Source organism: Cervus elaphus, chromosome 8 (assembly GCF_910594005.1).
Source record: "Cervus elaphus chromosome 8, mCerEla1.1, whole genome shotgun sequence".
Lineage (NCBI taxonomy): Eukaryota > Metazoa > Chordata > Mammalia > Artiodactyla > Cervidae > Cervus > Cervus elaphus.
In genome coordinates this window covers 27861181-27888725 of record NC_057822.1, presented here as the reverse complement: position 1 = coordinate 27888725, position 27545 = coordinate 27861181, and the positions used below count along the sequence as shown (strand labels likewise).

The 27545-nt window shown below is 51.2% G+C and overlaps 2 protein-coding genes across 2 annotated transcripts in view; both read right to left on the bottom strand.

The window, feature by feature from the left end:
* The window catches only part of CFAP65 (cilia and flagella associated protein 65), a 36368-nt gene extending 35798 nt beyond the window's left edge, over nucleotides 1-570 (bottom strand). The window contains exon 1 of the mRNA XM_043910607.1: nucleotides 378-570. Within this exon, the coding sequence (XP_043766542.1) occupies nucleotides 378-536 (159 nt within the window). The 5' untranslated portion in view covers nucleotides 537-570. The remainder of the gene's footprint in view (nucleotides 1-377) is intronic.
* A 14854-nt stretch (nucleotides 571-15424) lies between these two features.
* On the bottom strand, nucleotides 15425-21745 carry IHH (Indian hedgehog signaling molecule). Its single transcript, XM_043910006.1, has 3 exons — nucleotides 21181-21745; nucleotides 18577-18838; nucleotides 15425-16855 (listed from the first exon to the last, which is right to left on the bottom strand). Exons 1-3 carry the CDS (start codon nucleotides 21490-21492, stop codon nucleotides 16197-16199), a joined length of 1233 nt encoding a protein of 410 aa, XP_043765941.1. The 5' UTR covers nucleotides 21493-21745; the 3' UTR covers nucleotides 15425-16196.
* Between the last annotated feature and the right edge of the window lie 5800 nt (nucleotides 21746-27545).

Below are 27545 nucleotides of genomic sequence, written 5' to 3'. Positions count from 1 at the left end.
ATGTTACCTCCCTAGACGAGCACCGGCCACCCTGACCCAGTGCTGTCACACAGAGAGAGCCCTGAGAGCTGCAAAAAAGCAAACAACATGCACCCATTGGACAAAGGCAAAGCCCTAGGCATCAGAAGACCTTTGTGAAGGAAGAGAGAACTACGGGCTACTCTTATCAGCCGCAAACTCCCATCTCGCCGACATTCTTCTCTCCACCATCATGCTCACAGCTGCCACCGCTCCAGTTGGCCTGGGGCTCCGTGTGTTACTATCCCTCTGTCTAGTAATGGGGTTGGGACAGGAGAGAGGGGCCCTCCCAGATTCCGACCCCTGGCGCCCTGCTGCCCATCCACCCCGCTCGGCCCCACAGGCGTCCTCACAAAGGCACTGGCGTTGCTGCTGCCGTAGGCACTCATGGCCATGCTGCTGCCAGTGATGGTGGGAAAGGCCACCGTGCTGGCACTCAGGCACGATCCGGAGTTCATGGTGCAGTCCCCGCTGTCCCTAGTCCTCATGAGGAGGCTGAGGGCTGCTTCAATGAGCATCAGGTGCCGGGAACACAAGTCCGAAGGAAGCTCTCTGGCTAAGCCAAGAGTTCCTGCCAGTCGGGAGCTGGAAAGAGACCAGAGAGGAGACAGGAGGGGCATGAGAAAGAGACGTCAATGGAGAAGACTCACCATGGGCACCGTGATCATGGAGGAGGTGCCTGCTCCTGAGCTCTGGCAACAGGTGTGAAGTGGCACGTGAGGAACGAGCCTGAATACAAGACCCAGGGCTTTGCCTGGGAGCCTAGAGGCTCACCATTCAGGAAAGGCCATTTGGAAAAGGGAACTGGGGATGAGGCCCACGCAGCACTGCTCTCCACAGCCACACGTGGCATTTCTCAGTAAGTCCCCAGTGAGTGTCACTGAAGCATATGCATTGCTTTTACCTGGCTTTTACTCTCTACGTGTTGCCTCTGAACATGGCTGGCCTCCTCTGAGAAGAGAAATAAAGGACAAAGGAAAGGCAAATGAGACTGAAGGCTTCTTGGGCTTCTGAGTTTTTTCCATCAGTACACAACCTGTTCAGTTCAGTCACTCAGTCGTGTCCGACTCTTTGTGACCCCATGAACTGCAGCACGCCAGGCTTCCCTGTCCATCACCAACTTCCAGAGTCTACCCAAACCCATGTCCACTGAGTTGGTGATGCCATCCAACCATCTCATCCTCTGTCGTCCCCTTCTCCTCCTGCCCTCAATCTTTCCCAGCATCAGGGTCTTTTCCAATGAGTCAGCTCTTTGCATCAGGTGGCCAAAGTATTGGAGTTTCAGCTTCAACATCAGTCCTTCCAATGAACACCCAGGACTGATCTCCTTTAGGATGAACTGGTTGGATCTCCTGGCAGTCCAAGGGACTCTCAAGAGTCTTCTCCAACACCACAGTTCAAAAGCATCAATTCTTTGGCACTCAGCTTTCTTTATAGTCCAACTCTCACATCCATACATAACTACTGGAAAAACCATAGCCTTGACTAGATGGACCTTTGTTGACAAAGTAATGTCTCTGCTTTTAATCCAGGTTTAAAGGAAGCCTTCACTGAAACGATGATTCAATCTAAGGATAAATGAATCAACCTCTAAAGCAGAGGGATCCACTGATACGCTGTGTCTGGAAATTATATGCAAATGTTATAGGCAAATTATATGCAAATTTCATGGGTATGGGCATATGCTCTTTTCCAGGGAGAGTGTCCACAGCTTTCAACAAATGCTCAAAAGGGTGCTTGGCCCTGCTTTGGACACACAAGGGTCCCAAACTGGCTCTGGCTCCATCTCAAGTTCCCCTTCCTTCTGCATATACACCCAGGTGTGGCTACCATATTTGACAGCATCAATGTACTCCTTTTTCGAACGTATGTGCATTTTAAAGATTACTCAGTATCTTCCCCCACCTCTTTGAATAACAATTTCAAAAATAATAACAACTTCTAAGAATGTCTATTGAGAACTTATCATGTGCCAAGCAGTGTTGTAAGTCTTTCACATGTATTTTAATCCTTACAACAATTTATGATTAGATGTGAGTCATCTTTTATTTGGCCTGAAATTATTTATTTTCCAGTCTGGGGTTCAACCCCTTATTATAACATATTATGCTTTAGGAAACAGTTTTATGGTCGCCCTTTAGAAATTTCCACACTTCCATCAGACACTCTCCCATACCCTCCTCACCATTCATCCAGACCAAAAGATTCTGTTGATGTACTTTTTTCCTAATTGGCAACAAGTCCAAACCATCTAGGGGCTTCCCTGGTGGCTCAGTGGTGAAGAATCTGCCTGCCAAGAAGGAGATGTGGGTTCAATCCCTGGGTTGGGAAGAACCCCTGGAAAAGGAAATGGCAACCCACTCCAGTATTCTTGCCTGAGAAATCTCATGGACAGAGGAGCCTGGTGGGCTACAGTCCATGGGGTCACAAAAGAGTCAGACATAACAGAGCAACTAAACAATAGCAACCAAACCCTCCGAAGGGGACTATCTTACATTCACTCATTCATTCATTCATTCATTCATAAGGCATTTACTGAATGCCTGCTATGTACCAGTGCTAGGCACCAGACAGGACAGGCAAAGCTCCTACCTTCAATTGGAAGTGAACATTCAGATGGAATCAAAGAGATGCAAGCTGGCGAGACAGGGAGGAAGGCCCTGTTACCTTTCTGCTGTTGGATGGCTTTTTAGTACTTACCTGGCTCAGTAATGCCTGTAACTGTAGGGGATTCTACAAACAGCCTCTGCCTCTGGGGAAAAAAAAAAAAAATCTCTGATCAGCATTTGTAGGAAAAAAAAGAGAGATAACAGGGTAGAAAGCTGGTCCAGACCAGGGCTTAGGGCTTAGGGAAGTGAGCACTGGTCCTGGAGCAAGAAAAGTTGGGTCCCAGCATCTGCTCCGATTCATTTGAGATGGGCAAGTTTCTCCATCTCCTCAAGCCTCAGTCTCCTCACCTGTAAAATGAAGGTTATCCTATTTCACAAAACTGACTTTAATTGTGAAAGAAACAGAATTTGAAAAAGCCCTAGGCAAACCTATGTTACTATAATTAACAATGATAACTTCCACACTAGCATGTGCTACTCTTCCAAAGACTGCAATCATTGCGAGGACACAGGGCAAGGGAGGTGGTGTTTTTCGTATCTTTTTTATATCTTGAGAACCTTAAAAAAAAAAAAACCAGCTTCCTTTATTTGCCTAATTTCCAACCTAAAAATTCCTAAGATGACCAGTGTAAAAAGTGGCGGGTTGCCAAGAAGAAATAAAATATACTTAGAGCGGTTTCACTATCCTCTAAGACATCTCCAGGCTGATCTCGCCCAAGTCTTAGTCCCTCGGGGCTCTCCGAGGGACACTGAGGGGACCCCGTCACGACTTCCCAAAGGAGACGGTCTCCTAAGACAGATACCTTCCTGGCCACTCGCGCGGCTCGCCTGGTCGCTGGGACCAACGCTCAGAACTCACACCGCCGCCATGCTGTCGTTTCTATAGATACGAGACGCACGAGCCACGGCGTCTCCTGGTATCCCAGGGCAACGACGGCTACCCGCTGGAGTCACGGATCAGAGAAAGCGAAGACTCCGCCCAACTTCAACGTTCACCGGTATTTTTTATTCTCCAACTTTCCCTGCTGGTTGTAACTGTCTTCTACCAGTTGCAACACAGTTGTTGGGACGTCCCCGAAATCTTGGCTTTAGTTGACGACCAAATTCGAAGGAGGCTAATCCAAGGACTTGTCAGAGCAGTGGGAGTCGTTTCTGTTCTTTTGTGATACCCTTTGGTGATAGAGTCAGAATCTCACCCGGAACTTCATTCTGTGATTGCAATTGTTAACTTAAAAGCAGTAGTTATAAAAAAAAAAAAAAAAAAAAAGCAGTAGTTATTTCTTACCTGCCTGTTGCATTGCAAATGAATTCTTTTTTGCAGGTGGAAGGGAATGTCTCCTAGGCATTTTCTCCTGGCATTTCCTCCAGCCCAGCACAAAGGTAACTCTTTTGAAGGGATCTGAAGGTGGATGTTTGAAGAAGGCATTATTACACATAATATGGATTTTTGGAAGCCCACTGGTTCATTTGTTCCTATGTCCTTTGCAGGGAAGAGTCTCATTTGGTGAAGACTCCTTAGGTGATTGAAGCTGAAAATCTGAGTTCATTCATGGGCAATTAAAGATGCTTCACTACCCGGGACAATGATGGAGGGTGGATGTTAGAGGGAGAGACTCTGCAGATAAACCCAGAAAATAAACTCTCATTTTGGGAAAGTTGGAGTTTAAAGGTAAAAGATACACTTAGATGACAGTGCTGCCTTAATTGGCCTGGGAGATCACATGGCCAGAGGCTGAAATGAAGGGTCAGGCCAGAGGCCCATTACGTTATGCCAGCACAATTAGGTCTGGAGTTTTCTTGGGATCAAGGAATGTGGAACTTGGTGAGCTTTTCACTGGTTTTAACATTATTCTCAGAATAGGAAACCTGCACTTTGGACATTACCACTTCTATGTTGTTTGTGGTTTCTGTAATGATTTCCTTTTTGTTTTCCTTTAAGCTCTTTTTGAAATGGTCAGCCTGACTCAGCTGAACCTGAGGAACAGGGAAAAGGACCTGTTTGTCTATTCTTAGGCCACGAAAAAGTAAGGGGCAGTAACTCTGGAGGCACGGCTCAGTGGTAGCCTCAGAAATCCCAGTGAGAAAACCCTAAGGAGATTAGAGCTAGAAAGCTTATTCCAGGAGCCACACACCCTTGTGCCTCTTCACTGAAGGAGCATCCCTCCAGAGCTGGTCTGTCCAGTCAGTGGTGGCTTCTGGGCTTGGGACCGTGAGAGGGAATTCTTGGTTGGTCCCTTGCAGGCTCTACTTCGACAGGGTTCTGCCTGCCTCCTGGGAGCTCTGCTGATGAGTGACCTTGACCAGCATGGTGTACTCCCAGGGAGAGGCCCAAGCTGGACTTAGCCCCAGGAAGCAAACAGCATGGAAAGGAGTGTGGCAGTGGATGAACCTGGGGAGGGGAGAGGAAGCTGGGCTTGTCTCAGAAGTCCCTCATTTCAGGATCCCAGAACCTGTGGGGAACAATGGGTGCTGGGTCCTGGGGACCATCTCCTTTGTGGGCTCAAGAAAGACAACAGGGTGGGCACTGTTTTGTTCAAGGCTGTGAATGAGGGTAGGTGATGATTCAGTACCTGGATAAAGACCAGATGTAGAAGAAAGGGAAGAAGGAGGATGGGTAGGACTCCAGTCCTCCTGGCTGGAAGCCAATGGTGATAAAGACAAAGCACATTCAGTGATTTGGGCTTCAGCACACACAAAAATATCTTTTCTAAGCTTTTTTCCCCCGATATCCCTCCCGTGAAATACAGAAGACTTTGGGCTGGGAAATCAGACAGATCTGACGTTAATTCATCAGGGAGACCTGACTGCCACTTACTGGCTGTGTTACCCTGGGCAGGTCCCATGACCTCTCTGAGCCTCTTCTTTTACCCTGGGGATAATTATCAAAAGGCCTACATAGGGACTGAGTGGTCAGTTATGTAAAGTATTTGATGCATGCTTTGTCAACAAAGACAGACACACACACACACATACACACGCACACTGGAAGGTCACTTGCTAAATGGGTGTGTGCTCAGTTGCTCAGTTGTGCCCGACTCTTTGCAACCCCATGGACTGTATCCCACCAGGCTCTCTGTCCGTGGAATTCTCCAGGCAACAATACTGGAATGGGTTGCCATTTCCTCCTCCACGGATCTTCCCAACCCAGGGGTCGAACCTGCATCTCCTGTGTTTCCTGCATTGGCAGACAGGTTTTTTTTACCACTGAGCAACTACGGCTTCCGAAGGTCCCTATAATTTGGCTACTCAGCTTTCTGTGCATCCTCACCTCCTCCCATCTCCCCGTCTCTCTACTGCACACAGGAGAGGTAGAAAGTGTCTCTCCTCTCCACATCCTCCTCTTTTGTTTCTCCAAGAAGGAGGCTGCCTGTGGCTCTAGGATGGAGAAAGACAAAACGACAAGCCAGGATGATCTGCTGTCCAGTTGGCAAGGCACCCAGCTCCAGTACTTGAAGACCCCTCTCCCACTTTTCTTCACCTGCAACTGTGACTCAGTTTCCAGCGTTGCTTCTGAAATCAGAAGATGTACTTAAGTTTGGGGAAGGAAATGAAGTGGTAGGTCCTCCCACAGAAGTGCCTGAGCTCCAAAATTAGTAAGGTAAATTGTATAAGCCCAGCCTGAGAGGTGAAAAGAAGACTGTAGATAAGAGGGCATCTAGGAGCAGGCATGGAGCATTCTCTGCATTAAGCTGCCATGGCCCCCTAAAGTTGCTGGGTGTGGAGAGAGTGTCAAGAGATTGATGACACCTCCAGCCTGAAAGGGCTTCTGGGATACAAATTGTCAGGGGCCAGGAAAGACTGCCATATGGCAATACAATTCAAAGGAAAGAGTTCCATTCTGCCTGGGACCCTTATAGGGTTTTCTAACTCTCCTGTGCCAACCCAAAGAACCTGTTCAACTTGCTCCCTCATTGTCCACACCAAGTGGTGAACAAGTACAAGGCCAGCAGTAGGGGAGACGGAGGGAGAAGGACATGAGGCTCAATCCTAGAAGACTAAGTTCAAGTCCTGATTCTACCATTTAAGAACTGAACAATTTGAGGCAAATGGTTAAACAAGTCAGAGCCTCACTTTCCCCATCTGTAAAATGGGGCAAACAGGGGCAGTATTCAAAATACAATTGGTACAGTATGCGTACTGACCTATGAGAATGGATCGGGGAGACTTAGAGCCAGAGCTGGGTCCTGAGAGCCCATACTGTGCCAGCCTGAACCTTTTAGGTGTTAGGTTGTGAGGTATGGAGAGCAGCCATACCTCACAGAGAGCAGAGTGGAGAACTCTGTCAGTGACTATCTGCTAACTAGTAACAAAGTGAGTCTCTCCCAGGTGGCTCAGAGGTAAAGAATCTGCCTGCCAATGCAGGAGCCTCAGGAGACTTGGGTTCGATCCCTGGGTTGGGAAGATCCCCTGGAGAAGGAAATGGCAACCCAGTCTAGTATTCTCACCTGGAGAATCCCAGGGACAGAGGAGCCTGGTGGGCTACAGTCCATGGGGTGACAAAGAGTTGGATATGACGGAGGGCACCCACTAACAGTACTTCCAGATTTTAACAACCAGTAGAGCTATACAGGATAATACTGGTGTACTGACTGCAAATGAGACCTGAGGATAAATCATACCTTACCAGCTACTGTAGATGTGGTTATTTATTTTAAGTCAAAGCGTGAAGTTTTTCTCTCTCTCTCATTCCTTCTTATTGGTACCTACCACCATGTCTGACTGCTCTTTCCCTCTAGTCTGAGCAGGCTCCTTCTCTGTACTAGCTCTCCTAGCTGTCTTCCTCATCACCATCTCCTACAGGCTCCCCAGCTCCACGTCCTTCTGGCCAGAACCATGGACAGCTCCAGCTGACCAGCCCATCCTAGGCCATCCCCTTCCTCCTGCCTCCTCTCTCCTCTTCCCCCACCCACACCAGTGCAGAACCCTGAGGCATGAATTGAATGCAGGTCACAGCTAAGAAGACAGTACAGTGGAGTGGTTCAGAGCAAGCTCTGGAGTAAATCAGACTGGATTTAAACCCCAACTCCATCAGCCCTCAGCTGTCGGATCTTATTCCTCCATTTCTGTAAGAACTTCTAACAGATGGCTCAAAAGTCATGAGGTTTAAGCAGGATAAAAGGTTTACAGAACTCAGCACAGAGCCTGACTCATTATATATTTTGAATAAATGAAGAACACCATTATTCTGTGCCTTCCACCCTATTTAATTCCTCAAACCCTTTTCCAATCCCTATCTGACTAGAGCCCTCTCTCAAGTAGAGATGTTATAACATGACCACCAGTTTAGTGTAACTGGCTTCCTTTGGTTGTGGAAGTTGACTTGGACTTAGAGATGGTAAGGAAGCCTACCTTTTTTGGTCCATGAGATTCTCTTTTTATTAGATTTTCTTTTTTAATTTTAAAAGTTTTGAGTTAATTTTTGATGTGCACAAGAATAGTACAGGTGGTTCTCTAAAAACTTTCATCCAGCTTCCTCCTAGGTTAACCTCTTACATGACCATAGGACACTTATAAAAAAGAAGAAATTAACATTGGTATAATAATGCTGTTAAGAAAAGCATAGAATTTATTTGGGTTTCACAAGCTCATCCACTAATGTCCTTTTCCTGTTTCAGTATGCAATCCAGGATCCCACTTTCAGCATTTCCTGAATCTTTCCTTGTCTTTCATGATCTTGATTCTTTTGAAGAGTAGAGTCAATTATTTTGTAGAATATTCCTCAATCTGGGTTTGTTCCTTGTGATTAGAGTATGATGTGCATTATTGGGAAGCATAACAGAGTTATAGGCCCTTCTCAGTGCAAAATATCAGAGGGTACATCTTGTTGATATGTATTACCAGTGATGAGGTTGATCACTTGACTAGAGTGGTGTCTGCTAGGATTCTCTACCATAAACTGCACTTTCCTCCTCTTTATTAGATGCCGAACCCACCTATCTTTTGCTTCTCTAGAATTAAGCATTCAGAACCAAGAAACCTACCCATCTATACTCTTCCAACCACTCCACGGAGAAATACCATTCCCTATGACCTGCCTGGTCACCTTTCTCTGAGTTTTACACACACACACACACACACACACACACACACACACACACACACTCCTTTACTTACTTATTTATCTTTGGCAATGCCATGCAGCTTGTGGAATCTTAGTACCCTGACCAGGGATGGAACCCAGCCCTCAACAGTGAAAGGGCAGAGTTCTAACCACCTAAAATGCAGAGACCACCAGGGAATGCCAAGAGTAGCTTTCTGATGTTGGGCATTCAGAGGCATATGTTAAAAACTAGATGCAGACACAGGGGGAGTTCATGAGGGTAACAGTGCACTTCTCAGTTCATTTTCATGGACCTTCTTGTCAAGGCCCGGTAAGTGTCCAACCATCCATGGGAATGTCCAGCCCCCCTCTCAGGTCTGGCCCCAAACTTTGAGCACTTTCTTCAGCATCCAACATTTGGGTTTTTAAAAACCTCTAGTAGCCTTCCTTATTGGCTGTGTATAACTCCTTGCTACCCACTAGCCCACATGCAGAAACTCCTTTCCTTCCAGAGGCTCTCCACTCCTCCAAGTTTGCTGTCACCAGAGACCCTGCTACCAGAGTAGGTAAGGAGCATCCTTTCAATCAGTTGAGTGTGGAGATGAGCTTATCCAGCCCTTCCCTTTGTCTCTGTCTGCTCCGAGTTTATCCCATCACTGTGTCTTCTCACGCTGCCCCTTTAGAAGATGAAGAAGCACCACCCCTCTCCCAGCCTCATGCACACTTCATTTTTTAAAAAAATTTTCATGCAAAAGTGTATTAAAGGCTTCTGGAAAGCCTCCAAAATTGTCCTCAACAAACCCCATCTCTTCTTTGCATTTTGTTCTGGTTACCATTGCTGTGTAAGAAAGTACACCAAGATTCCAAACAACCGTTTTATTTTGCTTGTGATATTGTGGGTTGGGAATTCAGGACAGGCTTAGCCAGGCAGTTCTCAACTGGACTCTCTCATGCCGTTGCAGTCAGGTGTTGGCCAGGGCTGCAGCCTCCTGAAGTCTCCACTGGACTGGACATCCAAGATGGTGCATTCACACAGCTAACAATTGATGCTGGCTATTGGCTGGGAGCTCAGCTAGGTTAGGGCTGGGAACACCTATCCATAGCCTTTCCAGCTTGGCAAGCTCAGGGTAGAACCAGACAGAAGCTATATGTCTTTCCTAACTTAGTCTCAGGCCAGATTCAAGGGGAGAGGAGTGTCAAGTAATTCATGGACATATTTTAAACATTGCCACTTGCATCAAAATGAGATCCTCTCCATGGGGTTGCAAAGAGTTGGACATGACTGAACAACTAATACACACACACACACACACACACACACACACACACAGTATCTAGAGTGTTGTTTTTCCAGGACCACCTTCCTGGAGATTCTTGGCCACCCCAGCCCCATTAGATCTTTTAGGTGAAGGCTGGGAGTGCATTTCTCCCTTCTGGGGTGGGTAACTTGTCAGTTCCTATCTCCCTCAGTTTGCTGCTGCAGGGGACCTGAATTCTGCTCTGGAATGTGCTGTGTGACCTTAGGAAAGTAACTTCACCTCTCTGGGCTTTTGTTTCTTCTCTGCCAAAAAAGAACTGAGAATAACCTAACTTCACACGATGTTAGGGTTTTAAAAGATAATATAAAGAGCAGAGGCTTCCCTAGTGGCCCAGAGGGTAAAGAGACTGCCTGCAATGCGGGAGATCCAGGTTCGATCCCTGCATTGGTTGGCAACCCACTCCAGTATTCTTGCCTTGACAATCCCATGGACAGGGGAGCCTGGCGGGCTACAGTCCATGGGGTCGCAAAGAGTTGGACATGACTGAGCAACTTTACTTTCACTTTTGTAAAGAGCAGAGCTAGCAATTGATACTCCTGATTGTGGAAGAAATAACTGCGGACAAGTTATTTTCCCTCTGGGACACTTCATTTATTTCTCTCTGAAATGGGAGGTAATTCCCTTATCCTGCTTACCCATGCATATGAGAGGGGTCTTGAGTGGACTGCAGGAGGGGGCCAGCCCAGAGGTTGAGGCTCCCCAGCTCTGGTGTGGGTGGGAAGGTCCCTGCATCTAGGCCCTTCTGGGGCAGAAGAGATGTGCGTGCATGTGTGCGTGCATGTGTGCGTGCGAGGCAGCCTGGGTGTGGCTTGAGGCTTGCAGGGTGGGGCCGCTATCTGTCCTACCATGGCCTTATCAGATCTGGGCTGGCCGAAGCTTGGCCCAGTGGAACAAAGAGGCTTTGAGAACTAGGCTGGGGTGTGGGATGTGGGCCCAAACTCCGGGAGGCTTGCTCCACCCAGGGGGCAGAGGGCATGGGTTGGAAGAGCTGCTGCCACCAACCCCTGCCAAAAAGTTTTCCTGCTGCAGGGACACCCTCTCAGGGGGGCAGCAGAGCCTGTGCTCCCCACCGAGGGCCTCCATCCCTTCTTTGGGGGTGTTTTCTGCTTCAGCACTTCTCACCAGGCCTTCACCTCTGCCCTTTCATGGGGTTCAGCGTTTCTCCTCCCCTACTTCCATTTCCCCTCCTGGCGCCTTTGAGCCCCAGTCACACTGGCTCCTAATCCTTGAGCATGCCCTACGCTTCTCCTCCACACACCTGCTCCCAATGATCCATCCACCTCCTCTTGCCCAAGTCATTTATGCCAAGCCCCAAACCACTTCCAGGAAGTCTCCAGACATTGCAGATCCCATCCTCACCCCTGTTTATTTCTCCCCAGCCCCTCTTGTGTGATGCTGCAGGAACTTCTCTCCAAATTGTCACCACTGGCAGAATCTGTCTGAGCCTGGCAGAGACCCAGACCAGTTGGGGCCAGAGTTGAAGTCTGTACAAGTTGTACACTGCACAAGGGCTGGTCAGACACGGGGGCGGGGCCTGAAATCCACAACTTCTGTGAGCTCCGTGCCCTTGGTGTGAGGCTTTCTCCTAAACAGACTTCCTGGTGCCAGGCCAGGAGTGCTGCCTTTTCTAGTTGGATCTCCTGAAGGGGCATTTTACTAAGATTTTTCATGGTGGCTCAGACAATAAAGAATCTGCCTGCAATGCAGGAGACCCAGGTTTGATCCCTGAGTTGGGAAGATCCCCTGGAGAAAGGAATGGCTCCCCACTCCAGTATTCTTGTCTGGAGAATTCCATGGACAGAGGAGTGTGGCAGGCAACACTCCATGGGTTGCAAATAGTCAGACACGACTAACACTTCACTTTTTCACTCACTTATTTCCACTTCCCATCCTGGGGCTGCAAGTGCTAACAGCAGGCCTGGTTGCCTAAAGGATTGTTGCATTGGCTCAGCCTTTTCCTACACACCGCTGCTCACTGTCAGAAGCCATTCCCCAGGCAGCCCCCTGCAGGCAAAAGTTGCGGGAGAGCAATGACCACTGTGGATGTAACAGCCTTCAGGGCTGAGCTTAGGCCCATGAAGAACAGCACGCATGGGAGCAGTAGCTCTCTGGGTCTGGGTGGTATGGCTGACCTTCCTCTGGACCTCGGCATCTTAAGGAGGATAAGCAAGCTGGTTCTGGTGGGAGGAACTGGACTATAGCACTGCAGAGGTGAAGGATAACTTTCTAGGCTGACTCTACTTGTCCAGCTGGTACATCACCACAGTTCTGGGTCAGGATTCCCCGAAAAACTGAGGGGCCTCACCTCTATCCCAAGGTTGGTCTTTCCAGGGTCTGGATTCAAAATGCTTTTCTGAATCTCTGCAGCCATCTCTGAAGATAAGTGTATTTCCTGAGGAAGCTCTTTTAGAACAGAAGGTCTAGGGACACCAAATGGCTCTGTGTCTACAGGACAAAGAGTCCCCAGTCCCCATAAGAGGGGAAGGTAGGCCCCCCATAAGGGAGAGCCTCAATCTCTCTTTCACTCTCTCCCCCACCCCATGCAAAATTTCTGTAAAAGACAGAATGTGCAAATGAATGGACCAGAGCCTCCTGACCTTGACCTTTTGTTTCTCATTGCAAAGGCGTTCATAGATGTTCTGGTCCCTATGAACCTGGTCTGTGAGTGTCTTCCACAAGGCGATGTGTAGTCCACTCCAGGTGGCATGACAAAGCAGATTTCCAGTCCTGAAATGCTGAGCATGCCTTCTGGAAAAGACCCAAGTTTACCAAAGGAAAAGCCTCTGGACCTGCGAGCCAGATCAGTTCAGTCGCTCAGTCGTGTCTGACTCTTCTCGACCCCATGAACTGCAGCACGCCAGGCCTCCCTGTCCATCACCAACTCCCAGAGTTTATTCAAACTCATGTCCACTGAGTCGGTGATACCATCCAACCATCTCATCCTCTGTCGTCCGCTTCTCCTCCCGCCTTCAATCTTTCCCAGCATCAGGGTCTTTTATAATGAGTCAGTTCTTTGCATCAGGAGGCCAAAGTACTGGAGTTTCAGCTTCAGCATCAGTCCTTCCAGTGAATATTCAGGACTGATTTCCTTTAGGATGGACTGGTTAGATCTCTTTGCAGTCCAAGGGACTCTCAAGAGTCTTCTCCAACACCACAGTTCAAAAGCATCAATTCTTTGGTGCTCAACTTTCTCTATAGTCTAACTCTCACATCCATACGTGACTACTGGAAAAACCATAGCTTTGACTAGATGGACCTTTGTTGGCAAAGTAATGTCTCTGCTTTTTATTATGCTGTCGACGTTGGTCATAACTTTTCTTCCAAGAAGGGAATGGCAAATCACTTCAGTATTCTTGCCTTGAGAACCCCATGAACAGTATGAAAAGGCAAGCCAGATGCATGGGGTCAAATCCTGCTTCTGTCACTTGTTGCATCATCCTGGGCAAGTTACTTAACCTCGCTGTACCTCTGTGTTCTCATCTGGAAAATGGTAAGAATATAGTATATACTGTGCTTCCCAGGTGGTGATAGTTGTAAAGAACTCTTCTGCCAGTGCAGGAGACATAACAGATGTGGGTTCAATCCCTGGGTCGGGAAGATCCCCTGGAGGAGGGCATGGCAACCCACTCCAGTATTCCTGCCTGGAGAATCCCATGGACAAAAATTACTGTATCCCTGGTGGGCTACAGTTCATAGGTCACAAAGAGTTAGACATGACTAAAGCTATTTAGCATGCATGCATAATATATACCACATAGGGTTGTTACGAAAATGAAGTGGGTGCTACATGTAGACCACTTAGAACAATGTTTGGAAATGGTTCAGTTCAGTTCAGTCGGTCAGTCGTGTCCGACTCTTTGCGACCCCATGAACCGCAGCATGCCAGGCCTCCCTGTCCATCACCAACTCCCAGAGTTTACTCAAACCCATGTCCATCAAGTCAGTGATGCCATCCAGCCATCTCCTCCTCTGTCGTCCCCTTCTCCTCCTGCCCCCAAATCCTTCCCAGCATCAGGGTCTTTTCTAATGAGTCAATGCTTGGCATGAGGTGGCCAAAGTATTGGAGTTTCAACTTCAGCATCAGTCCTTCCAATGAACACCCAGGACTGATCTCCTTTAGGATGGACTGGTTGGATCTAGTCTTCATTAAATGATAGCAGTTGTCATTACAGCCTGTGGAAGCCTCTTCCTCCCAGATGACAGTCTCCAGAGCAATGAAGTTTTCTCTAGAGCATTCCTCCATGGAAGTGGGGATGGTAAAGGAAGAGTCAGGGCAGTCCTCCCCCCGCCACTTTCTGACAGAAATGTCTATCAGAGGCTAGAACCTGGGCAGGGGTGTGCTTTCACAACTAGCTCTCCACAGTCAAGGGAGCCCTAATTGATAGCATATGCCAATATGGTGTAAATATTCCCACTATGGCCTATTTCAACTGCTTCAGAGTATTCCTGAATATTTAACAATTTTATCAATGGATCTGGGACTCTCAGCTGGTCTATAATGAGTACGGTAAAACTTGCTGTGGATGCAGAGACCAAGAGAAAATGAAGACAGGGGTCATCCTGTTTTGGCAATAAACTGGTGTCCTTCCGACTAAGCAATGTTTCTCAAAGTGTAATCTATGGACTACCTGCCATGTTTGGAGTATTTGTAAAAATCAGTTCCTAGGCCTCAACCTGGATCTTCTTTTTTTTCTTGCCAAGCTGGGTCTTCGTTGCGGCACACAGGCGTCCTCAAGTTTGGGGTGCAGGCTTCTCGCCATGGTGGCTTCTCTTGTTGCAGAGCATGGGCTCTAGAAGCTCCGGGTTCAGTAACTGTGGCTCACAGGCTTAGTCACCCTGAGGCATCTGGAATCTTCCTGAATTAGGGATCAAACCCGTGTGCCCTGCATTGGCAGGCAGATTCTTAATCTACTGGACCACAAGGGTCATCCTGATCTAGATCTGTTAAAGAAGAATCCTAGAAGTGGGACCAAGAATCAGGATTTGGACCCTGAGAGAGACCAGAATAAGCAGGGGAGGCACCTTAACTTGGGCCAGGCAAGGCCTCTGCATGCTGACCCCAAAGTTTGCCTAACACAGACTAGAGAAAGAACTGATCTAAAAATTCCATGATCACTTTACTTATCTAGAAACATCTCCTTGTTTCCAAGTAAAGGGGCTTCCCCTACTTATTCTGGTCTTTCTTGGGGCATGAGTCTCTGACTTTTCACTGTGGATCATGAAGAGATTCTGTAGAATTCACATCTGCCTTGTGGCCCATTCTGAATTGCCCTCTGTTGTGACTTGGCAGACCTACTGGATGAGAAAGGCCCTGCAAAGAGGGTGGGAGCTCTGAAGGTTTTGTCTTTGGAGGAAGGTGCACAGAGCCCTGGACGGCCCCACCCATGGTTCTAGGCTAGCAGTGTATCAGCCCTACTTGGTGTTCTGGACTCCAGGGCTCTAACAACTTAAATAATTTTTATTACAAAAGGAAGAAAAGACCAAAACATCCCCAAATTTTCCCATGGGCTTCCCCCTCGGTGCCAATAAATAAGGTGGGGGAGACTGACCGGAGGAGGGGTTGGGGGTCATGGTTCAGCAGAAATGGGAATGTATAGCCTGGGCAGAGGGTGGGCAGGACATCTAGCCCACTGCCCCCGTCCTGGGCACTGTGATCACATTGGCTGGAACACACAGCTCTGTGTACTGACAGCAACAGTCTCTGGATGTGTCCCGAGGAGTGTGGCCAGAGAGGAAGGTCATGCCTCAGGATGGCCAGACTGGCTGTCCTACCCTGCAGCCTGCTCAGTTCTGGGCAGCATTGAGTCCAGCCAGCTCCCTGCTGGCTCCCAGGGAATCTAGCAGCATCAACTGAGGTGCAAGCCCACCCAAGAGGGGCCTAAGATCGACAGAATGGGCCCTCCCCATTGGGGGAGGCAGGAATGAAAAATCGTAGTGAGGGCTGGCTGGGTTGGGACCCACTGGTCTCTAGGATAGAAGGAGAGACCATGCCCCATCACCAGCTCAGCTTGCAGCTTTGTCACTACACCAAGATGGGGCTGGGGGGACGCTGGCATCACCCAGTACAAGTCTCAGTGATGTATCTTTGTGGTGGAGGAGATGGTGGGAACCAGTGTCCCCATTCAGGTCCCTTGCAAGGCCAATGCCCTCCTGGTGGGGAGGCCTTTGGACTCATGTGGGCAGTTCTGGGAGGGCAGTAGAAGGATCCTTTCAGCTCCCTGCCCCGGCCACGCCCAGCGAGTGGAAGCTGCCCTCTTCCAGCAAGAGACGTCCCAGGCGGTAGAGCAGCTGGGGGTACCAGTGCACACCCTCCCCTGGGGTCCAGCTGCTCCACGCCATGCTGTGAAACAGTCGCAGGGGCCAGAAGGCTAACTGAGCCAGGTGGTGGTCAGCCACGGCCGCAAAGCAAGAGGCCACCACATCCTCCACCACCAGTGTCCCATGCCTCGTTAACGGGGCATAGGCTCCCAGGGCCACATGCGTGGAGACAGCTGCCACTCGGGCAGGCTGCAGGCCTGGCACCCCAGCCACCAGCACATACTGGCCAGGCTGCACTTGGCTGGCAAACGTGGCTCGGAAGTGGGCAGCTGGCTCAGTGTGATTGTTGGCCGTGAAGAGGAGGTGGGCGGGTGTGAGTGCCAGGCGGCGCGGGGGATCCTGGGTCTCGATGACCTGGAAGGCCCTCAGCCTGTCCGGCTCACGGTCGAGGAAAATGAGCACATCGCTGAAGGTGGGGTTCCCATCCTCCCCCATGGCCAGCACTCGGTCTCCGGGCCTCACAGCTGACAAGGCCACACGTGCCCCGCTCTCCAGGCGCACCTGGGCTCCAGCAGGGAAGCAGCCGCCTGTCTTGGCTGCGGCTGAGTGCTCTGTGGGAAGAAGGGACATGAAGGCATTACTGGGTGGAGCTCGGATTCCCAGTCACTGCAATCCTCCCCAGCACAGCCAAAGGTGCCCCTTACTCCCAGGCTGTTTCCCCATCACCATGTCATGTTCCCTGCCCCCCACTTTCTCTGCAGCCTTGAACCCACCCCCAGCCCACAGTATGATCTGCCTTCCTCCCTAGCCTAATCCTTTGCTCATGAGAGGAGCATATTGAGGCTCCAAGCCCAGGGAGCATGAGGAAAAGGGTCCTCCAGAAGCCCAGGTGAAACCCCTCCCCCACCTGCTCCCAATCCTGATAAGACTGAAGCAGTCAGAGAGGCTGAGGGTCAGCTGGGCCAGGAAGGGGTCAGCTGTGACTTGACACCCCAAAGCTGCAGCCTCGAGGAGAAGGTAAGTCACTTCATGCCTCTGGGGTCTGGATGTCCCATTATTTCTCACCCATTTCTCAGATGCCCCCCCCGAAATTGTCCTCTTGGACTGACATCCCAAGTTCTATGCCAGAACTGGCCCTTGGCGTCTATATACCAAGCGAGAGGAGGGCCAGTCAGTGGCAAGAACACAGACTCCCGGGGAAGCTCAGAGTGAATGGCCAGGCCAGGGCGTGGCTCAGTGGCCAGGATGAAATCACCATCTTCAATTCATGTGCTGGGTCCTTGTGCGGGGACAGGACACAGTGGCATCAGTGGGTGGGATGCAAGATACTATTTGGAGGTCAGTAGTAATGCAGGGAAGTGGTCCCTCTGGGAACTGGCATCGGGCCTGTGTTTGTAAGTGAGGGGTCGATGTGACTTGAAGTAAATACAGTTGACAGGGAAGTACAGAGGGGAAAGGTCAGGATAGGGTCACCACTGTGAGCCCAGTGGGATGAGGAACAAAAGAGAGCCTGGTGCAGGTCTGTGAGTGTGATCGCTGCATGGGGCCAGCACAGAGGGCCGAGCCTGCAGTCAGGGGACTCTGCAGGCAGTCCACATAGGAGCCATGTGAAGCATCCATGATGGGGTTCAGTGCACGTGGCAGGGATGCAGACAAGATTTGAGGGAGGGGACGAGACCCCAGCGCCTGCCAATTCTGATCAACAAAGCGGCCAGTATGGGAAAATCCACTTTATTAAGTCCATTCTGTTTATTCTTGCCCTCACGGCTGTCCTTGCCCCCCAAAGTCCAGCTTCAGGGTCCCGGGGAAGAGGTTGGGGACGCCTGCGCCCCCTGAGAGGAGCAGACACAGTGCCTTAAAGGGCCTGACCTGCAGCCAGGCTGTGCGCTCTGAACCTCTGGGCTCCTAGCTCCCAGTCAGTCATGCGGATGTCTGGGCACAGCCTGGCCCCTGGCCCCACCCCCACCTCCCAGTTCTGCACCACTGTGTATGGGGAGGCCGTCTCTCTGTCAGCCTGGCTTTCTCCATCTGGCCAGCTTGCTCTGTCTTGCACCACTTGCAGCAGGCTCTGGACTGTGGACCGCCTGGTCAGCACCCAGCATCGCTGGGACAGGACCCTGTCTCCCTAGGCTCCTGCCATGACACTATCAGGCACGGGCCGAGCAGGTGGTCAAGGGCAGCAGTGGGGAGCGCCGCTGACGTCCTGGTCCCCGGGGTCCCCGCCTCCATCCCTGGGTGGGCCTCTTCACCTTCTTGGCTCCCGCGGGCCCAGCGCCGCCTGCCCACGCCCTGCGGCCCCGGCCCCGGGCCCAGTCCCCCGGCAGCGGCTCACCGGACTTGACGGAGCAATGCACGTGGGCCTTGGACTCGTAATACACCCAGTCGAAGCCGGCCTCCACTGCCAAGCGCGCCAGCAGTCCGTACTTATTGCGGTCGCGGTCCGACGTGGTGATGTCCACCGCGCGGCCTTCGTAATGCAGCGATTCCTCCGAGTGGTGACCGTCCTCGTCCCAGCCCTCGGTCACCCGTAGCTTCACCCCGGGCCACTGGTTCATCACCGAGATGGCCAGCGAGTTCAGGCGATCCTTGCAGCGCTGCGGGAGGGGAGGGAGCAGAGTTGGGGGAGGGGCTAGCCCGCGTGCAGGTGAGCGCGCAGCCCCGCCCCTTACTCTCCTACAGCACTCGCTGGAGCCTGGAAACCCGGGAGGGTGCTCCGTCCTTCTCTCTTAGAAACAGAGAGCCCTAAAGTGCTTCCTTCCATTCTAGCATCCCCTGACCCCACCGGGATCTGGACCGCGCGATGGCGCCACAAATCTGGAAGGCGCGTCCATCCGCTCACCCGTGGGGACCTGTCTCTAAGCTCTCTCTCTTGTTGGAGTTACGGCACCTTTTGAGCCCCGGGCCCTTCTGTCTCACCAGGGGACCAGCAGGGGACCGCCTGCTGCCTAGAGGGTAAAGGACGTACCGGAGCTGACTTGCCTGCGGCCGGCCTGCTAGGCGTGCAAGGCTAGAGGTGCCCAGTAGGTGTCACCGTAGCCCCAGGGCTGAGGCCCGAGAAGCGGCCGGGGTGCGGCAGGTGCGGAGCGCCTCGGCAGCTTGAGGGGTGTGTTGGAGGGGAATCCCAAGCCTGCCGGGATTCCTCGGCGCCATGAGGCATTCCCGCTGGGACCCTCACGATCCCAAACCGGCTACGCCCGCTCCGGGGAAGCGGCAGCCCGGGAACCAGAGCTGGTGATACGGCTAGCGTCTGACCCGGCCAGATGGAGGACCGCGCGGCTTGTCTCCCGATGCGAGGGGTGGGCTCCGGGTTGATAAACAGCCAAGTAGCGTTCTCCCTGAGTCAAGAGCACTCAGCACCCCCGCGCCGCCCCTATCTGGGAAAGGACCCGAGAAACGGAGCGTTTGACCTCGGGGTGCTCACTTCATGCTCCGCCTCCCATGAAGTGGGAGACGAGCCGCGCTGGGGGAAGGACTGTAGAGACCATCGTCTGCGCTGGCTCTCTTCGTACCTGGAACCCGAGGAACCCCGCAGCTGCCTTAGGAGAGGAGCCTGGGAAGAGGAGTCCTTCCACAGTCCTTCACACAGAGGTGCCAGGAGCTGCCAGATGTGGGCAGCCCACCTCTCAACCTACTCCACCCCTCAGAGCCGAGGGCCCCCACAGACCCTTGGACTCGGTCTCCCAGGAGCCAACAGAGGCTAAAACCCAAGACCCCGTCGGTCCTCCGAGGCTGCAATCTAGCTGGGGGGCGCTCACTGCCCCCAAAGGGAGCTCCGCGTGCTCCTGGCCGCCAGGCTTCTAGCCACCCACCTATGTCTGTCCCGCGGCCCCTGCTCCCCGCCCCTGTTTCCCCCCCCCACCCCTCCCCTACTCGGGTCCAGAGCCCGGGCACGCGCTGTCAATGATTGCCCAGTCCGTGGCCCGGATCCTTATCTGCATTCCTCGGCGCCCGGCCCGGCCCAGCCACCAGTCAACCTTCGCCCGACACCGCCGGCCAGCCCCGGCGCCTGGGCGCGTGCTGCGGGCCGTGGTCTAACTGCCCTTCCCAAAGCATTTAGAAAGCAGGCTGCCTGCCTCCAGTGGAAGCCCACCGAGGAAGGGGACCTAGGTCACTTTCCCTCGAACTCAGCCTCAAGGAAGAAAGTGTGCTCCCCGCCCCGCCGCCCCCACCCTTCCCCCAGGTACTTGGGTTGAGCGCGCCTCCTGTTCCGAGCACTTACGACTAGCTTAGCTCTGCTGTGGGGCTTCCCGGCACCCCAGCCCCTCTCTTTCAATCCATCCACAGTACCAAACCCAGGGATTCCCCCAAGTTCGGTCCCAGAGCCCGGCGGCCCGGCACCCCCACCCTTCAACTGCAGCTGCGCCGCTTGGCTCTGGGGATAGACACGTGGGCTCCCCGGCAAGATCCCTTCCCTACCTCCGCCTCTTGGCTCTACCATTGCCCGCTGTTCCTTTAACCTAGACCCCGGAGCGGGCCTCCCAGCGAACCGAGAGCGCGCGGGGAGGAAAGGTCAGTGGGACCCTCCACGCCCGGAGCTTCGCCTCTCGGGTTGCCGAATCGCCTCGACTTGAAAGGGGCGCAGCCGTGCGGAAGGTTAGGCCAGAGGGACTGGTGCATCTTGCAGGCGCGGGAGGCAGTCGGGCAGAGGTACCTCCAGGAGCCGCGTCTGACCTGAGCTGCCAGCACGCCAGGGCCGAAGGGGCCACCGCCAACCCGCTGGGCTGTGGCGCTTGGCAGAGGGGAGCTCTTCTCACAGCCTCCGGCGGGCTCGGGGATTGCCAGCACTCCGCCGGGACCCTAGCCGGCCCATCTCGGCGAGAGGGGCAGGTGCCAGGGGGCGTGCCAGCCAGTCAAGGAAAGGTGCCAGGGGGCGGGTAGGGCCGGGCAGGTGGCGGTGCTTCGGCGGCGGCGCCCTGCGAGGGCGGGTCGCGCTCACCTGGGTCATGAGGCGGTCGGCGCCGGTGTTCTCCTCGTCCTTGAAGATGATGTCTGGATTGTAGTTGGGGGTGAGCTCCTTGAAGCGCTCCGAGCTGCGCGCGATCTTGCCTTCATAGCGGCCGCTGGCGCCCAGGGTCTTCTCGGGCACGTTGGGGCTGAACTGTTTATACGCGAGCGGCACGAGCTTGCGCGGCGGCCGCCGCCGGCTGCCCACCACCCGGCCCGGCCCGCAGCCCCGCGCCGCCGGCACCAGCAGCAGCAGCAGGAGCAGGCAGAACCGCAGGCGGGGCCGGAGCCGGGCGGGAGACATGGCCAGGGAGCCCCGAGGAGCGGCGGGCGAGGACGCCTGGTGGGCTGGTGGGTGGGCGAGTCGACCGGAGCGCTGCGGGGGCTCAGGCGTCCGGGTGGCTTCTGGGGGCTCCAGGTGGGGGCGCCATGGGCTGCGCGGCGCGGCGCACGGCCGGCGGGATTCAGGTGCGGGGCGGGGGCCCGGGGCCCTGGCTGGTGGCGGCGCGCTGTCCCCCTCGGCGCCTCGACTCTGAGCTGCCCGGCTCGCCGGCCGCCAATAAATAGGCCGGCCCGTTTGTTTTGGCAACGCGGCGGCGGCGGGGGGCGGCGGGCGGCGGGGCTGCGGGCCGCCGGGCTGGGCTGGGCTGGCCGGGCCGGCCGGCTGGCGGGCCCCGCGGTTAGCACCCCGGCCCCGCGGTCAGGCGGCTGGGGCGGAGCGGGAGCTGCTGCCGTCTGCGGCGCAGCCCGGGGCCGAGTGAGAGGGGAAATGGAAGAGATCCGGGCTCGGGCCCCGCGCAGACCGCACCCTACCCATGTCCCTGCCTCCTGCGCGCTCGACAGCAAACCTGCGGCAAGGGCAGCGCAGCCTCCTCCCCCTCGGGCGGGCGGCCCCGGCACTAGCCAGCCCTCGTTCCTCTCGCTCCTCCGTCGCGCGTCCGCCCGCCCCTGCCCTCTGCGCCCCCCGCACTGCCTGAGTGTGCCCTCCCCGCCCGGACGCGCCCCACCCCGCCTTGGCCTCGCCTCTGGGCTCCCCGCGGCTCCGGGGTGCCCCGCCAGGCGCAAACCTCCAGTACAGGAGCTGCCGCCCCCACGGAGACCGCAACCCACGGCGCGGCCGGACGCGAGGGGTGGGGGGCAGTGGCCGGACCGCATAGCCGCCTACGGTGTCCCCTGCGGGGAACTAAACCCAAAAGGCAGGAGGCCGCTGGTAACCTGGTGCCCCACCCTGGCCCGGGGAGGCGCGCCCTCTCAGCTTGGTGGAGCTGAATTCTGTATCAACCGGGTGCGAAGCTGGGAGTGGGGCATCCAGCCTCATGACGAGTCAGATGGAGGACGAGGTGGACGTGGAAACATTGTTGAAACGAGCAAAGTGAAGTTCCGGAGGAATAGGCCAAGGTGTAGAGAAGAGCATCTAAATGGTGACATCAACGAATAAGGAATCCCGACTGGCTGCCGCCGGCACACGGGAGCTGCTAAATAATTACTCTCTCGGTTCTATTTCACAAATGAAAAAGAACAGAGAATGAGTGATGGCAGTTAGAGATGTAAGCATGGATGGTGTGTGTATCTGAATAGGATATTCAGGAAGGCTGAATGAATTAGGATTCATTCTGTTAAAACGAGAAAAGGCAAGTGTGTTAAAAAACAAACACCACTACAACAAATTACCTGATTTGGTTGCAATATTTTCTACAAATTTAATAGAGATAGAAATAAAAGGGTGAGAAAGGTTTAAAAATTCTCATTTCAAGAATATTAATACAATAGATACTGGTCATGTGCTTGATAGATGGAAGCTTTTAGATATTATTATACAAGCATTTTGCTTGCATTATCTAATTTAAACCTACAATTCCAAATGTGTTAGTATCCTCCCCATTTTACAAATGAAGATTTTGCAGTTCTAAGAAGAAAAGCAACTTGCTCCTGGCAGAAGGATTCAAACCCCAGTCCCATCCCAGCAGCACCTGCCACCAGCTGATCCCAGAGCCCCAGTGCCCACCCAGCAGGCTGGCTCTCTGGGCAGTGCTCACTCATCCAGTTCAGTCTGAGTTTGGGACATTGGTAGCTTTTCACAGATATACTCACATTTTCTCTGAGTCAGTTTTGTGAATACAAATTCAGAATTAGAAGGGACTCAAAAGAGAGTGTTTAATCCAAGCACTTCATAATATAGAAGAGGAAACTGAGGCCCACAGAAGGGGTACTTAGGATGGCTCCACCAGGGTGGAGGGGTGTCTGTCCCTTGGAAACAAAATGGATCATTTACTTGACTTCCCTTTGCTTGTGATTCCTCCCCACACCCTGTGTTCGTCCTTCTATTTGCATTCAGATTCCCTGTCACAGATTACTTGCCAGTTACAGATGACTCTAACGTTGCTTCTTTTCCTTGAAAGCTTTCAAGTGCTTTAAACTTATGTGTTCCCGGGTTCAAGAACCTAGGCCCCCCCCAAATCCTGTTCAGATTTCTGGGGTGCACTACTCAGCCAGGTCAGTACCTCTCCCAATCCAGACAAACAGGGGCTAATGCCATAGGCTTCCATGGTCGCCTATCCTAGATCACCTATCCTTGATCAAGCTACATTAGCACCGCGTAAATAATTCCTATTTGACACTGATCAGATCTTACCCAGAGATCTGTATTCAACAGGATCACAGCTTAAGAGAAGAAGTGAGAGGAAGAATGACAGCATTAATAAGTGGTTATAAGGTAGAACCTCTAAGAGAAGCTTAAAGAAACTGTTTTTCACTTGGAGAAAAGAAGACTGAAACTGAATTTAACAACTCTTCAAGACCATGCATATGGGATAATAAGCAGGATAATGGCCCTAATCTCTAAGGCCAGAAAACATTTAGGAAAGGAGTTGAATTTGCATTAGAGATGAAGGGAGAAAGATCGAGTTTAGGGCAAAACGTCTCTTAAAAATTGTTATAAAACACCTGATTCCTAGTACGCATCCACAGGAAATATATAAGAATGCTCATATATGTGTGCCCAAGACAGTGGTGGGGCTTAGGGCCACCCCATTAGGGAATCATCTACCCCATGCAAGCTGGTATAATAGGCCCAAAAGGACAGAAAAATGCAAACAGACAAATAGAAGAGACAGTTGTTATCCTCAAGGTATTTACTATTCAACCTCAAAGGTAAATCATGAAATTAAAAGGCAATCAAAGCCATGAATGCCACTCATAAACAAGTACAGAATAATGCATTCTAAATTAGATAGTTAATAGATGAACTTGATCTAGAAGAATATGGAATTAAGAAACAACTGGCCTAGGGTTAGACCTCTTGGAAGAAATCAGGTTTTTTTAAAAATCTAATTAATTAATTTATGGCTGTGATGGATCTTTGTTGCTAGCCCAGGCTTTCTCTAGTTGCAGCACTTGGGTTTCTCATTAGTTGCATTTCCAGGGCTCTAGGGCAAAAGCACATGGGCTTAGTTGCCCCTGCAGCATGTGGAATCTTCCTGGGCCAGGGATAGAACCCACATCCTCAGCACTAGCTGGTGGATTCTTAACCAGTGGACCAGCAGGGAAATCCAGAAATCAGTTTTGAAGGAGAGGAAGGAATGACTGAAAGGAATGAAGAGGACATTCAGGAAAGGGCAGTGGCACTTGTGATCATGAAGAGCCAAGTTGGATGACCTAGTAAAGGGGGGGGAGCCCTAATATTATCTGATGTGACCTCCTCACTCAAACCTTATGATGTATACACAACGCTCTTCATTTTATGAATGAGCAACTGAGGTTCAGAGCTTGTGAGGGAGTTGGAGGGGCAGGAGTTGGAATCCAGGCCTGCTTGCATGCGTGTGTGCATGCTCAGTCATGTCCGACTCTTTCCAACCCTGTGGGCTATAGCCCACCAGGCCCCTCTGTCCATGGGATTTTCCACAAGAATGCTGGAGCAGATTACCATTTTCTCCTCCAGCGGCTCTTCCTGACCCTGGGACCAAACCTCTGTCTCCTGCATTGCAGGTAGATTCTTTACCGCTGAGCCATCGGGGAAGACTCCATAATAATCCAGCTTCTTGGTGAGTAATTCCTAAGGCAAGCATGCTGGGCTGTTAACCTCTGTTCAAGTCACAGGTTTTTCTCTCTAAATCCAGGAGACTCTTATTATCTTCATCTTGGGCTTTTAAGCTTCATACTCTCTTTGACTAATCATTTCCCCAACTGGTTTGCATCAGCCTGACTCTTATGGTTGATTTTTTGAAGAGGTTAGGAACTCCACCAAATTTCACCCATATGCATGAAGGGAAGAAGCAGGTCTGTCTTTCAAGCTTCTGATCAGGGCAGGACACATTTGGAGATTCAATTAGAGCCACTCGAAACTAACAATGCTATGCATACTGGCTATTGATTAAAAATGGGAATGTCAAGTTACCTTTGCCCTAACAATAAGCTCATTACAAGGCACTTCAGAGAGATTCAAGCTCTAAAGACCTTGCTTTGACAGACTTTCACAGGGTAGGAAAAAGTAGCAGAATTAGTTACAAAGAGTATTTTCCCTTCAAGTCAGAGACTAAAGGCTGTGGGAAACTTTTATAGACAGAAAGACCTTTGCAGACAGAAAGACACACATATATATTTCTGAGTATGGATAATAACATGTTTACTGATTAATGAGCTTTATTTCCATCCCAATGTCTCTATTTGGAAGAAATTAGTTGCTTAAAGAGACTCTTGGAAGATACTAGTTCAGTGAATGTTCAATAAAGGCGGCAGGGTTCTACTCTTTTAATACTCAAGCAATGCTCCTGAGACACCTGTTAGCTTTCTGTATTAGTCCACCCACACTCAAGTCATCTCTCTTGGTCAAGATAGCACCCTAAGGATGCCTGATATATAGCCAAGGGTCAATAGCCAAAGAAAGCAAGAAGGTATACAGCCACTTGCATTTTAATAACTTGTATTCTTAGTTTCTGCAAAATGACAAATTCATTCTGTTATGGTTATAGCTAACAAAATGGTATTTAACTCCCGCTCTCACCTTATGACTGGGTTTCCTTGATGGGCTCAGAGGTAAAGAATCCACGTGCAATGAAGGAAACTCCAGAAGACTCGGGTTTGATCCCTGGGTTGGAAAGATTCCCCTGGAAGAAGATCCCCTGGTGGAGGAAATGGCAACCCACTCCAGTCTTCTTGCTTGCGGAATTTCATGGACAGAAGGTCCTGGTGGGCCTTGGGGTCAGTCCATGGGGTCAGAAAAAAGTCAGACACATCTGAGCATGCACGCCTATGCATACTTTTATTTAGTACACATTCAGTACTCATTTTCCAATTTCCTTGCCTTGGTTGCCCCAAACAAAAAAGATTACATTCATTTATATCCACAAATTTCTAAAACCACTTCAAGATACTGCTGGTGTGGAGGGGTGTGTGTATGTGTGGGAGGGATGGGTGAGTGTGATAATCCTTCATATATTGACTCAACAAGTGTTTCTGAGCACCTACTAAATGCCAGACACTGTGTCAAGTGCTCAAGATGTGAGAAAAAAAAAAAAAGATTCCTTCCCTTATGGAGCTTTATTCTAGTGGGGAGGCACCATGGGGACAAAAATAAATACAGAAATAAACAAAATATTACTATATATAAAATAAACAAACAACAAGGTCCTATTGCATAGCACCAAGATATTAAATATCTTGTAATAACCTATAGTGGAAAAGAATATGAAAAAAATCACTTTTCTGTACACCAGAAACTAACACAACATTATAAGCCAATTATATCTCAATAAAAATAAATAAAAGTTTAAAAAAAAACAAATATATAATGTGTTAGAAAGGAATAAGGACTATGAACACAAAGCCTGAAACAGGGTGAAAGGTTGAGGGTATAGCCAGCCTGTGGGCAGCCATCCAAGGTCAGGAGGCAGGTGACACTTAAACAGGGTAGTCAGTGGAGGACTCATTGAGAAGGTGTGATTTAAGCCCAGACCTGAAGAGGGTGAGGATTTCAAGCAGATACCTAAGGGAAGAGAGTTTCTGGCAGAGAGAAATGCAAAGAACTAAAGCCCTCGGGTGTTTGCATATTAGAGAAATAACAAGGGGACCAGTATGATCAAGGATGAAGCAAGCTAGTGAATTCCCCAGTGGTACAATATTTAGGACTCAGCGCTCTCACTGCTGAGGACTTGAGTTCCATCCTGGTCAAGGAACTAAGATCCCATAAGGCATGTGGCAAGCCCCCCCACCCCCAAAAAAAGAAGCAAGGGTGCAATGGAGTGAATTCTGATCACAAGGGTGTTTTCCAAGCATTTTATGAAGCTCAGAGTGAAGATAACTGATCCTTTAAAGGAATTTATGTATTGACATGTAACTACAGACACAAGACAGTTAAGTAAA

Excerpts from the sequence above, each read along its gene's own strand:
- IHH (XM_043910006.1), bottom strand. The coding sequence starts at position 21,492 with ATGTCTCCCGCCCGGCTCCGGCCCCGCCTGCGGTTCTGCCTGCTCCTG. Across the intron at positions 18,839-21,180 it reads CCGACCGCCTCATGACCCAG|CGCTGCAAGGATCGCCTGAA; the intron begins GTGAGCGCGACC and ends CCCCTCCCGCAG. Across the intron at positions 16,856-18,576 it reads GCATTGCTCCGTCAAGTCCG|AGCACTCAGCCGCAGCCAAG; the intron begins GTGAGCCGCTGC and ends TTCTTCCCACAG.